Raw genomic sequence first — 13,998 nt, 5'->3', positions numbered from 1 at the left:
GGGAATTGCATGAAATATAGGCTATATATTGATGCGTTTTTGGTTCATAAATACGTTTTTTTGTTCTTAGATTTTGGATCTAGATTCTATTTAGTTTCTAGATTTAAAAGTGTTATACATTTATCTCTGAATTCTGAATTTGATTTTTATTTAGTTACAAATTTTAAAATACTATATTTTTACTCTTAGATTTGAGTTTTGTTTCCATTTGATTCTAGATTTTCATGATTTATATTTTACACTTTTAGTCTTGATTTTTCATTAAATACTCACTATTAGTCCGTTGTATTAATTTACCATCACTAGAATTAATTCAAAAGATTTATATTATAATTATTTTAAATGAATCAATTAAATGTTAATGTTAAATATCAAAAGGGAGAAAAAGACTCGAGGGTATCAATGTAAAATATTGAAACCTACACCTGAGATGAAAAGGAAACTCTAAACTCAAAACCTAAAGATAAAATTGTAACATTTGTCACCTAAGTACTTGTTGAGGGTTGTATGAGGCAAGGTCCAAGCCCATGAGTGGACCCAAGTCCAACGACGCCTTGTAGCCTGCATGGGATTTGCACACCCTAAAAGAGAGTCAAACCCTTGGGCCTCAAGTCAATTAGTCGAGCTCGTCTCATTTCACCAAAGGGGAAATGGTTGAGCCAAGCTCTGCATTGGCACCTGCAACTTAGAGGGTCAATCTAGTCTGACATCGTCAACATTGTACATGTCTCAAGCAAGAGTCAGAGGATGAACTTTATAAATAGTCCCATGTGAGCCTTTAAGAGATAAAAAATTCTCTCTCTACTTAGTCGAGCTAAATACATATTGTACTAACTTATGCATCATGGTGTACTTGGCGCGGCACCACACCAGTGCGAGTACTTTTGTAGGTTAGCTCCAGCTCTTGAGACATGTCTAGACAAAAGGAGTGGGCCAAAGGAGTGAGGAGAACTTGGAATCGTACCTACGCCAACAGGATTAAATAGAAATTAAACTAAAAAAACATGAATAAAAGTGTAATGTTTTGAAATTTAAGGATCAAATGAAAACTAGAATAAGAACTTAGAAACCAAAAAAATATTTTCTTAAAAAGTATATTTTTTAATAGCCTCAAAAAGTATTTATTGAATAAAGGCATAATCTTTTTTAAATTTGTTCAAGATTCACCATAATTACCCTATTTTTTTTTCATTAAAACACTTAAAAAAACAATATGTAACACACAATTAAACTTATCAATCAAACCGTATATCTTTTCTTATAGTTAGCTTCCTATCTATACATTTATGGAACTAAAAAACAGCAACATTAGAATATTATAACAAAGAAATAAATTTCTTAAAAAGGGTATTCTTCATATGCATTGAAATTAAGTGAATATTGTGGTCAGGGGTTGTGTGCTAAACATTAATAACATTTAATAAATCATTTTAAAAAAAAAAAAAAAAGGAAAAGAGGAATTGGAAAATAGGTGTGAACACTTGATGAAACGACGTCGTTTGGATGATCAAATGCGTTGTAGAATGTTGAATAAAGCGATCAACACGTCTCGTACCTGTTTTTGGTCAAACTTGTACAAAATGCCATTTTTTTAAAATAAAAATTAATTAACACAATATAATATTTATTCACATTTCTATTTTATAAATAATAATAATAAAGAATAAAATGTAAATTATTCAAAAAGAAAAAAAAAACTTTAGTTTCATTCCAATTTCAATTTTCTTAACTTTGATTCCACTCTTTTCTGTTATTTCTTGCTGAGTCAACAAGTACTATTCTTCCATTTGGCTCCTTCCCAAAGCCTCACCAAATACTAAATTTAAATCTTCAATTTTTGTTTTTGTTTTGTTTTGTTTTTTTGCTTTTTTTTTTTTTTGAGCTAAGTTGAATGTAAATACCAATATTTTCAAGGGTAGAATGGGGATGAAAGATTAATGACAAACTCCCCTAAAAATATGGTAGCTAGATCCCATTTGAGTTTATAAAGATTGAATCAATTTGCTATTTGTTTGTATTACAAAGGCAGAAGAATTTGAGAAGTATCCATCCTAATTTTTAGAAATTATAAGCTCACAAACAAAATGCAAACACTTTGTAAAGTCAAAATTCAAATCTTATTTTGATTTTTCATCATTATTTTTTTATAAAGAAAATAAATTAAACCAAGAACAAACTAGATAAAAAAAAAAAATTATCAAATGAAATAGAGCACACTCTATTCAGGAACCAATCTCCCAAAAAAAAAAAAAAATTTCACATTCCTCATCGGGAAAAAAGGAACTACAAAAGAAGTTGACATGCACCCTTTAACAACATTTGACGTCTCAGATAAATCCACACAGTCTAATATTTGTTAAGGATTTTGATGATCTCCACTCAATCTTCAAAGGGTAATAAATCATTGTCTTTAAAACAACTCAAGCCTTCAAGAATTTTCAGATCTTCGAGAGCTTTGATCACCCATTTAATCATTAAAGTAGTTATATCTACAAAACTAACTATAGATTTGAAATTCCCATAACACCATTAGTCCCAAAAAAAAAAAAAAAAATCCCATAATACCCATAAAAATGAAGATTTGAAACCCTAAAGTTAGCTTGGGAAAAAGCAATCATAGATCTAATTCAAACCCTAGAATTAAATAAATGAAGTAATATGGGTAGGTGAGGGGGTGGGGAAGATTATTTGCAAAGAGAACATAAGACTCAAGGTGGTTGATTTCTTAAAGCTTTTTAACCATGGTGGAAGTTGGAATTAGTCAACATTTTCAAGGTGTTTTTCCTTCTCTTTCTCTTTTAGGTGGCTCCCATTCTATAGAAATAGAAAGGGGGAAAAACCCCAAACCCAAGTAAGTTTTTTCTAGAAGAATGGTTGAGAGAGTAGAAAAGTAGGTTAACAAATGTGAGTTGTTGAACATGGACAAAGACACATGAAGCAACCAAGAAGAAACAAAGACTTCCCAAAAACCCAAAAAACAATACAAATTCACATAGTTGAAAAGAAACATCCTTTCATGAACACAAATTTATGAAACTTTCCATTCAATTATACCCTATAAATACTCACTTTCTTCTTCCTTCTTCCTCCCTCAAACAATAATCCCCTTCATCTCAGAACAACATCTCAACAACAAAACTGAAAACAATTACCTCAAATCCATTCAGTCCACCATGGAACTGAAACTCCAAAGCTTCTTCTCTGTTTTGATCCTCTTCTCTTTATGCCTCTCAGCCTCAGCTCAGACTTGCAGAAACTACAATGGTTTTACAAACAATGAAGTGTTTGAAGCTTGTGTAGATCATCCAGTGCTCAACTCTTTCCTTCATTGGACCTTAATTCAATCAAACAACACCTTGAGAATTGCTTTCAGACGTCCTTCAACCTCTCCCAATCAGTGGATTGCTTGGGCTATTAATCCACAAGGCCTCGCCATGTTTGGCTCTCAAGCTCTAGTCGCCTACCGAAATTCCTCTGGAATTCCTCATGCTTACACTTCAAACGTGGCTTTCCCTGGTCCAACCCTGCAAGAAAGCAGCATAAGCTTTGAAGTTCCTCAACTCACAGCCACTTATGTCAATAATGAAATGACCATTTTTGCAACCATTATTCTTCCTGCTAGCATGACCACAATTAATCAAGTATGGCAAGAAGGCCCTTTGGCTGGAGGTTCTCCAGCTTCCCACGCCATTACAGACACAAACAAAGCTTCAAGAAACACCCTCAATTTGCTTACTGGATCAAGCACAGCAGCTGAGGATACTGTTCTCAAGAAGAGAAACGTAAGTGTTTGATTAGGATTTTCATGTCTTTTCTGATCTGGGTCTATTTGATTGTTCTCATTTGTGGAACCCTTTTGAGGATTTCGTGAAATTTCATCATCTGATTGAAGGGTTTTGATCTTTTGGTGTTCTTCTTTTCAGACTCATGGAGTTTTGAACGCTGTTAGTTGGGGAACTATGATGCCGATGGGAGCAATTTTCGCTAGATATTTGAAGGTTTTCAAAGGAGCAGATCCAGCTTGGTTTTACCTTCACGTCGCTTGTCAATCCTCCGCCTACGCCGTCGGTGTCGCCGGTTGGGCCACCGGTATAAAACTCGGCGGCGAATCCCTCGCTGTTGAATACAACACTCATCGCAACATTGGAATCACCCTCTTCGTCTTCGGAACTCTTCAGGTACGAAAAACAGAAACCCTTATCAAAACACCAAAAATAAAAAACCCAAATCGAAATCGAATCAAAATTTTGTTGAAATCCTCACTAATCGTGATTTGGGGTTTTTCCATTTTTAGGTTTTCGCTCTGCTTTTGAGGCCAAACAAGGATCACAAATACAGAATCTATTGGAACATTTACCATCACTCAATCGGATACAGTGTGATTGTTCTTAGCATCATCAACGTCTTTAAAGGATTAGATATCTTGAACCCTGATGGCAAATGGAAACGAGCTTACACCGGAATCATCATCTTCTTGGGCGCCGTCGCCGTCGTTCTTGAAGTCGTTACATGGATTATCTGCATCAAGAGAAAGCGATCAAACTCCGATAAGTTTCCTCACAACATCAATGGCGTAAACGGGATCAATGGAAATGCTACTAGAGGAGAAAACAGAGTTTGATTATAGTCTCTGATTTTGGATGTTTGATTTACATTTTGAGTGTTTTTTGTTTTTTTTTTTTTTTTTCCTTGTGTTTTTCTTGTTTGCATTAGTAGTAGTGATGATCATATTGTAGAATATTATTTTTGTTATTATAATTATATAAAAATTCTTTTTTCTTCTTTTTGTGCATTCATGATTCATTTCAATTTTATGAATTTTTGTTTATAAGTTAGGAAGTTATAAGGGGAAAGAAATGGGGAATACAAGCAATCTAAAAATGTAAGAAGTGGATGCACAAGAATGTATCGAATTTAGAAGTTCAAAATTTACCCATAAAGAGATGATGTTTGTTTTCTAATGGAATTTAGTATTTTTTTTTTTCTTAGCTAAGATGTTTATTGTCAATGGTATAGGTTTGAATTCCATTTTGTAATGTAAAATTTAAAAGAGGAAGAAAAAGATAATAAATGAGAAAGACCTATTTTCTTTTTAGAAGACAAGTTTTGTAGGAAGTTGGTCTAACATCAACTTAGAAATACATTCTTTATCGAGAAAGTTTTATTTAAATCAAAGAGTGTAAACCGTTTGTTTTTCAAGGTCTAACTTCCAACTTAAAAGAGTTTGTGTATATAACACTCTTATCTTAATCGTGTAAGCCGATTGCTCATAATTGTTAACATAACACATACTTTCTAATTCGTAATTTTTCATATGGAACAACTAGATATTCTTATAATGGCTTTCAAGAGCTTTATAAACAATATATAAATGAATAGTTTTATGAGAAGAAACGAAAAGAGAAACTAATGGAAGAGTGAGAGAAAAATAGAGTTAGAACGAGAGCTATAACAACTAGAGCTAAAATCAAAGAAAATAAGATTAAAAAGAAGTTTTTTAACACCAGCAAAAAATTAAAACAATTCTTTTGAAAAATAGATTCAAATAGATAAACAAGTAATTTAGGTAGAAAATCGAGTCAAACTAAGCAAAAGTTAGAGAGTGCAATTTTTTTTTTTTTAATATATGGAAATAAAGTTTTATAGGTGGGTATATGTAAATTGTATATGAAATTGAAGAGAAAAATAATTTGTAATTGGTGTAAATTTATATAACTTGTAAAATTACTAGACTCTTGAAAGTCAATGGGTTATTTATTTATTAGTTTGTTGTATGCAATAAAAGGTAGGCATGTGCATTACAATTCATGAAGTTAAAGTTAAAGTTGGAACTTGGAGGTGCCTTCACCAAGAATCTTTTGTTATTTGTATTTCAAAATGCAATTAGCAACACATTTTGCTTTTATAAAATCAATCTGAAAAAAATAATAATCTTAATCAAATTGATTGTATTCAAATTTATTGACTAATTAATTATTCCTTTTTGGCCTTTTTATTATTCGAGAAACTTGGCAGCTTGTCATTTGGTTACATTACTAGAAGATTCCAACAACTCTTCCAAAAAAAAAAGAAAAAAAAAAAAGAAATAATTGAAAGGCTTTGATTAAAAAAGGATGGAAGTAAGAATGAAATATAATTTTGAATTAGGTATCAATTAATTTAGGTTTTTTTTTTAATATAAAAAAAATGTTGTCTTGAAATTAAAGGAATATGCAACATTTTGCTTTAAAAAAGTGCAATAAATTTATTTGAAACTATATTTTTATAATTCAACCATTATAAAAATAGAAGATTGAAATTCTTGACATTAAAATAGATAGCAGTTTATTAACGTATTTATTTATTACTGTACTTGATGCATTAAAATATTAAAAATATGCATAAAAAAAAATAATGTTTGGCTCAAACCTAATTTTTTTTTTTTTAAAAAAAAAAAGCCAAAATGCTTTATACACTTTGATCTCCACTTGTTATAAGTGTGTTCTCCACTCATTTTATTTGTGTGATATACTCATAGAATCACACACATATTGAGAAATCATATAATCATATTTTTAAGACTTGTGCGGAGAGTGTTAAGACTTAGAACTTCAGAATGTCAGTCAGTAATTGTGTCATAACAGAGTGTGTTAGGACGGAAGAGATATTAATTAATGAAATTTATAGGGATTGCGATTGCACTTACACTTGTTGCCAACCTTGAACGTCGAAGTGGATCTCCTATCTATATTCGACGGCTTGAAGAGGGTTGATGGCTGATTGCTAAAGAGAAATTTTCAATGAAAGCGATTCCTTTGCTCAAGAACTAGACTCAAGCGATTGTGCCTACCCGTCAAGATAGGAAGGTGGGACGCTATCCCACCTCTTGACCGAAACGCCAACCCACCTCACACTTCCCCTCCTCTAATGCGCATATTGAGACTGAGTTTGCTTGCCTTTGATTTAAGCCTATTTAGTACTAGTACTTTTAATTTGGGCCTTTCTCCCATCAATCATATAAGCCCATACTAACCAAACCCACTTTGTTACATGGCTGTAATCACTTGAGCCTCAACCCATATTGGTTTTTTTTTAATCACTTACCTTTTTTTTCTTTTTTAAAATAAATCATCCTGAAAATGGAAGAATTAGTGAGTTAAAGGCCACACTTATTATTTTCATCTACAGTAATTTTTTATTATATTTGGAGGGCATTATAGTAATCACATATGTTTCATTCCGTTACCATTGTTAATACATACGGGCTCAATATAAATCAAACTACGATTGCAACCTACTTGATCTAATACTAATCTAACGTATTTTGGATTACAATTACAACATCTATATTTTAATGGTAATTTATACCATTGTTTTTACTTGTTTTAGTGCATTATGATTAAAAAAAAAAGGATGCATATATATAACAAAATATGCATGAAATTATGGGCAAACAATATGTTGGCAACTAGAAATTATATGGATCAAGTTGCTCGTAAGCCAAAAAAAAGTTGTACCTTTCTCAAATGAGAGGTGTTTAGAAGTTTGCAAGTAACATGGTGTAATTAGTAAACATAACCATTTCTTTATCTTTATATTATCTTCTTTGCCCTTATATTATCATTATATAGAGATTAAAAAAATAGTATTTATAGATCATACGATGAGATGACCCTCCTAAGAACCCAATCTAAACACCTCATTTGTGTAGATCATGTTGATGGTAATTTCATGGAGTACACATGAGTAAGATTAAGGAAATATTTAGTAACTTTTTCGGTATTTAATTTTTTAAAATAAGTCATTCAAAAAAAAATTAAAGTGTTTGATAATCATTCAAAATAGCTTTTAAAATACTTTTAAAGTATTGTATTTTAAACAAATTTTATGAAAAGAATTTAAATAAAAATATATACTTTTTTGAAAAATACTTTTTTCCAATGTAGTTTAGGGCAGAAAATAAAACAAAACAAACAAACTATAGTGTTATTAGTAGTAGTAGATGGGAATCTCTCTAAAGTGTCATTTGCTTCTTCGTTTGTTTTTTGAAAAAATAGATAATCGAAATTTTTAAATACTCGAAATTCTATATACCCAAAATTATAAATGTTTAACATCTTTAGATAACCATGTTTGTTTTGTAGAAATAATTTTTTAGATGTATGAAAATACTTTTGAAACATGTATTTGTTTGATAAGATTTCTACTAAATAATGTCTTAAATTTATAAAATGTTCCAAGAATGCTCTTACAACTATTTATTAATTTATAATTAATTTAATATAATTTGAACTTATATAACAATACTTGTTTTTATCAATTTGATTTTTCTTTAAATTAAGACAAATTATATTATTTCTATTTTTCTCGACAAAATAATATAAAGTAATTTAAGATATTTTTATAAAAAAAAAATATTAATTTAAATATCTTGCTAAAAAAAGTAAAAACAACTAGGATGTAACAAAAAAAAGAACAATAGATATATAATTGACAATGTTTATTTTAATTATATGATGCAGTTAAAAAAGAATGACATATAAACATAAATAAGAAATGGAAGGGCAAAAAGTAAAATGGGAATATCATCAACAATGAATATGTCTTTACTCTTGAGTTTTCTTCCGGTATCATGACATCTCACAATCATTTGGAAGGGCAAAAACGTAAAAAGAGGATGCCATCAATAATGGAAATCTTTTCACTCTCGAGATATCTTCGGATGTCATAAAAACAAGTACAATCATTTAGATGCACAGTCCATGAAGATTTAGGATCCATCAACATAATATATCCAAAAGTAAAATGAGGATGTCATCAACATAGAAATCTCTTTATTCTCGAGATATTGAATGTTCAGATGCCAAAAACCTCTCATAGTTTTTAACTAGCCCTCTTTTAGAAAATTCGTAGAATTACACCATCCAAATTTGAATAAAAATCTATTTTTTTTTATAATATATCCAAACTATGATTTTTTTTTAAGGATAATTCCGTGTATCACTCCAATATACAGTTGGAAAATCAATTTGCATAATTATGAATCCATTTGAAAATTAAGATAATTATAAAAACAGAAATTGGCTTTTTAAGATTTTCGAAATTTGAAAAGAATAGGTAAGATTTGATATAGGATTTGGGGAAGATTATAAAAATTATATGCAATATCAGTGTTTATATTGAGAAAAACTATTTGAATGATAGTTTAGATGATAGACTAAAAACAAAGTAAATTTTTCATTCGAATCTTGGTCGATCGAGAAAGAACTGTTGTGAAAGATGAATCATTTGAGGGTTATTTTTGATAATTTCTTAAGGTATTTCTTAAATTTTTGAAAGTCTAGAACATTCTTAATCGAAAGTACAAAGTTGAAAGACATTTTTTTTGTTATAGTTTAACCAAAAGAAAAAGAAAAAGAAAAAAAGAAGATACATACATGGGAATCAACCGTGTTGAACTCATTTTCCTTCTCCTGCCAGACAGACACAAAAATCACAACCAGAAGAGACCACCAAATCAAATACACACAAATAGTTTATCCATAAATGGGAGATGATGAGACCAAAAAGAAAAAGAAAAAAGTAGGAAACCTTGGAGGGATGGTCGGTTTCAAGATTGATCCTCCCGGTGGCGGTGGCGGTGGCGGCCGCGGCCGAGAATACTTGGTAAAATGTGGGGAGAGTTCGGATCAAGCCGGGGCATGACAAAGAAGAAGATGAATGCCAACAGAGTAACCGACTTTCCATTTCCACTTCAAAACCTTTTTAGGCTTTTCGTTTGCTTCCTCCTTACCTTTTTAATAGAAAATGTCACCAAAAATATTTCATATTTGGATTGAGAAAAAAAAAATTAGGTGTAGTCGGGTTGCATCTATCTTTTACTGTACCAAGTGTCAATTTTTTTTTTTAGGAAAGTATGAGATTTCAGTGCAGTCTGCTCTTTGGTTTGTGTGTCAATGAACTTTTTTCCTGAGAAATAAGAACAAGCGAGAATAAAGAAGGTGCTTCTAACATAACAAGAGAATTGAACGGCAATTTTACACAGGGCTAATGCAAACAAAAGACCAAAATTCAAGGAGTAAGTTTGAAATTTACCTGAAAATTTTCTCCACTCGCTGAACAAATTACAGGGCACATAGGTAATTTTATCACCATACCTTTCTGCTTGTGTTGGCATGAAATGCTAAGTTAAAAAGCAAGATACCTTTGTAAATATTTAATGTAATCGGTAGAGTTATATAAATATCTCCAACATTTTTTTATTTCCATATATATATTTCTTTTAGCAAATCTCAATATCCTCCCAAATTTTTTAAATTCTCAAATAAAGTCTTTCATGGAGAGTCGTGTTTATTTTTCTTTATACTGCTTATAAAGATAGGTTGATTATATTATAGAATATCTATTACCATTTTTTTTAATTCAACATTTACAGAATTTAAAGATTGAATCACTGACCTTTGAAATGGTAACTGGGCCTTATGTTCAAATTGATAAATATTGTTTGTCGTTGTATACATAAACAAACATCTTTAATTAAAAATTTTAACCATCTTTTCGTTTAGACCAGTTCATCATCTGAATTGTGTAAAATGGTTAAGAGGAAAGAATGAACTAAAAGGGGAGTAAGAGTAAACAAATGCAAGCCATCTATAAATGCAATACGAACTCTCGATAAAATGAATAACTATATATATAAAGAATGTGTATTAAATGTAGAATTTACATTGAACTTTGGTGATATATGTACTTAGAAAAAAAAATGAAGGTACATATGAATTCCATCAAATTTCTAAAGGTACAACAACAAATGTCGGGACATTTCTCAATGATCACTTGTCTCGTGTCGTTAGACATCTCTCATGCTTTTCATATTAGTAAGCAGAAAACGATGACTCGATATTTATCTTGACTCACTTTTAAAGGTGCAATAACAAAAAGATGCATGTGCAGATGAAATTGAAATTAACATTCAATCTCACAGTTTTCCATCTCTGAGGATGAGGGATCACTCGATTCGAGAATGGAGATCTCTCTTATAATCTGAGCTTTATCTTCTTCAAACCCTTCATTTACTGGAAAAAAAAAGCGAAGAATCATCTATATACATATATGAAATAATATTAAGTAGGCAGAGAAACAAAAGCTGACTTAGTTGTTACCTTTATCTGGTTTAAGATCGTTGAGAAAACGAAGGAGTTTGGTTCTATTTGCAACAAGTATACTAGTGATTTCTGGAGGCTTGTTTTTATTTGCAACAAATAGCTAAATAAACAGAAAAAAACAGCATTTTTAACCAAAAAAAGGAACTTAAAAGTGCAAAAATTCAACAATCTTCAACAGTACCTTGAATACATCAAACGCGTCTCGTTGTATTGTCTTGTTTGGATCCTATTAGTATAATATATGTGGTGTGAGGCAAGAAAAGAAGGGTGTAAATTCTTAGAAAGTTGGTTTAAAAGTAAGAGAGTTTACCCTAAGAAGGTTCATCAAGATCCTCATGTTATCTAATGAGCTCACATATTGAACCATCACAGCTGAGTTGGAATTATCAAGTAGTATATCGCCCAACAACTGTGGCAGAGTACCCAACTTTAGGATCATAAAATGCTAATGCCTTCTTCATTTATGGAATTATATAATCTTTGAAACAATAGAACAAGAAGTATTGAACCGATGTATCGTAATTGCCATTAGTTGTAATGGAGTGAATCGAAACATGTAAATTATTACAACAGGGGTAACAGTTGTTCTTTCTCTTTACCTTCACAGCATGTCGTTTGGTGATGTAATTGGTCGATTCCAGCAATTGCATATTGTACTCTTTGAAGAACTGAAAAATTAGCAAAGATTGAAAAACAACTTCAATGAGCTTGTTCATCTAAGCGAAAACTAACAATTAACAAAATGACGCAAAAGGCCATTCTAATGAAAGTAAAACTAAGTTATTACTACTTACCCAGTCATAATTTTTGGTAAGAAATGCAGCAACAGTAGACTTATGCCTTGTCAAAAGTTTCTGCATAAAATTAGTTCAAGATGTTTTTAGTTAACAGACAACATCCTCTTAATATACCAAACCATAGTACAGCTAAATTTATCCAACATGACATAAAAGAACATTATTATAATTTTTTCTTTTTGAGTTCAATCACATATAGAGTGAATAGATTCAAACCTCTAACCTCTTGATCGTAAACATATACTTTAACCAGTTGAGTATGTCTAGATTAGCAAGTTAATGTGGTTATTACCATTATGAGCATTTGATACATAAAGATACTAAGCTACAAAAGACATAATGGACATAAGATATGTTAAATAGAGGAGAAAAAAGAAATTCATAATCTTACTCAACTCTAAATGTTGCAGAAGCATCTGATGCTACGTAAAATATTGGATTTTGAATGTAATCAAAGAACTTCTTCATATGCACTGATTCTAGGACATACCTGAACCAGAAAGGATTAAGGATAAAGAAGAAAAAAGATGACGACAAAGAAGAAGATACGAACATCAACTAGAGCTATTCACAATGCCATGGTTCATACAGCACTACATAGTTTTGGCTGTTATTTGAGGTTTCAAACATGAGCACAGATATGTCAAAATGATACTCCTATATGGATTCAAGCTCAATGCATTGCAATTCATTGCATAATCTCTTTGAGAGATGTTTGCCTTTGCAAGAAACAAGTTAAATGGTTCATACCTAGCAACGCATTGGTGTCGGATGCATTCTCTCGCAATTGCGCCATAAGTTAAAGCAATGTCGCTATCTTCGTACCTAATTGAGCCAATCATTAACCATCAATGGAGGTCTTGTAATGTTAACAATTTGGTAGTTCAATCTTAAAACAATACCAACTTCTTACCCTGGTATAAGAATGTCCATAATATCCATGTTGTTTTCCAAATACTCAGAGGCAATTATCCGCGACTTAACCTGTTGCCTCTGCAGATTGGCAAGAACATGAGTCGCACATTGTCGCAGCTGCAGGTAAAGGAAATACTAGTGAAGCTACACAACTTCAGAACTTGCAGGATTATGAAATGAATCAAAGTACTTATCAAGAACAACATTTTAATGAAACTATGATGATCATCATAAAATTGCAAGTTCAAGCTCATTAATTCACCCCTGAGTTCAGCTTCGGAATGCAAGCGATAAAAAGGCGAAACATATTCTCCTTGAAGAACTCTTGAGTCAACTGAGAACAAGCATCTGGACTTGGTTCTCCTTCAGCATTTCCATAAAGAACCGTTCTCATTTGTGAGATGGTTTTGTTCAGTTCAGACATCTGCATAAATTCAAATCCAAACACAAAGTCATTTCCAACATCAACACAAAATAAGCCTAATCAAACATTCAATTTCCGCCCAATAAGTAATAACAAATATCACTGGAAAAGAAAAGGGTAACCCCATTTTTCTCCATTTGTTATCACATACATTACACAACTTCAAGATTTATATGAGCAATCGCAACAATATCGCATTCTCTAGCTTAAATGGAAGCAATGGTGAAGATACTAAGAGGCAAAATCGAAGAAATCGACAACCATATAACAAAAATAAAGTGACGCAGATGAATTTTGCAGCAAAATCATGGATAACAACATTAAGAATACCTTCTCTGCCCGTTTTTGTTCACGAACCTCCTCGTTCCGGTCAATGAAGAGAAGAAGCTCATGCGCGTACCGGACGAGCTCCACCGGCGATCGTGTCTTAGGTTTGAAAAGCCCTTTCATGATGTGTAAATGGGTTGTGATGAATTTTGGTGGGGTTCGTTGATCTTTGTTCTTCTTAGAAGATACAATTTCTGGGGTGACAATGGGGAGATGGAGACGGGGGAAGAGAAGAAAGGGGCGTCGTTGTGTACCGGTTTTGTTGGGCATTGCAGAAATGAGTTGTTTGTTACAAATATAGCAAAAAGAAATCGGCTTTTGCTGCGGTGGCGCGTGAAGTTTACTATTCCGATCACAACCGGTGATTCTCTTCAATCCTGAAATTGGAACT

At 31.7% G+C, this 13,998-nt stretch overlaps 2 protein-coding genes across 6 annotated transcripts; one reads left to right on the top strand and one right to left on the bottom strand.

Moving 5' to 3' along the window:
* The first annotated feature begins 2,957 nt into the window (after positions 1-2,957).
* Positions 2,958-4,794, top strand: LOC120077831 (cytochrome b561 and DOMON domain-containing protein At5g47530-like). The gene is made up of 3 exons (XM_039031893.1): positions 2,958-3,782; positions 3,924-4,178; positions 4,295-4,794. Exons 1-3 carry the CDS (start codon positions 3,174-3,176, stop codon positions 4,619-4,621), a joined length of 1,191 nt encoding a protein of 396 aa, XP_038887821.1. The 5' UTR covers positions 2,958-3,173; the 3' UTR covers positions 4,622-4,794.
* A 3,702-nt stretch (positions 4,795-8,496) lies between these two features.
* LOC120077209 (putative MO25-like protein At5g47540) lies at positions 8,497-13,998 on the bottom strand. 5 transcript variants are annotated; one of them, XR_005481743.1, is made up of 15 exons: positions 13,611-13,998; positions 13,119-13,280; positions 12,855-12,973; positions 12,692-12,766; positions 12,338-12,431; positions 11,939-11,998; positions 11,744-11,812; positions 11,455-11,553; positions 11,326-11,370; positions 11,142-11,244; positions 10,962-11,054; positions 10,075-10,162; positions 9,867-9,948; positions 9,571-9,772; positions 8,497-9,452 (listed from the first exon to the last, which is right to left on the bottom strand). XR_005481743.1 is itself a non-coding variant. In XM_039031112.1 (12 exons), exons 1-12 carry the CDS (start codon positions 13,875-13,877, stop codon positions 10,128-10,130), a joined length of 1,221 nt encoding a protein of 406 aa, XP_038887040.1. In that variant the 5' UTR covers positions 13,878-13,998; the 3' UTR covers positions 10,074-10,127. The 5 variants fall into 5 exon arrangements, 2 of the variants coding, with proteins under 2 accessions (XP_038887040.1, XP_038887041.1); XR_005481744.1 differs by having other exon boundaries at positions 9,571-9,767; XR_005481742.1 differs by having other exon boundaries at positions 9,571-9,948.

This window comes from Benincasa hispida, chromosome 5, assembly GCF_009727055.1.
Source record: "Benincasa hispida cultivar B227 chromosome 5, ASM972705v1, whole genome shotgun sequence".
Lineage (NCBI taxonomy): Eukaryota > Viridiplantae > Streptophyta > Magnoliopsida > Cucurbitales > Cucurbitaceae > Benincasa > Benincasa hispida.
This window is presented reverse-complemented; position numbering and strand designations above follow the sequence as displayed.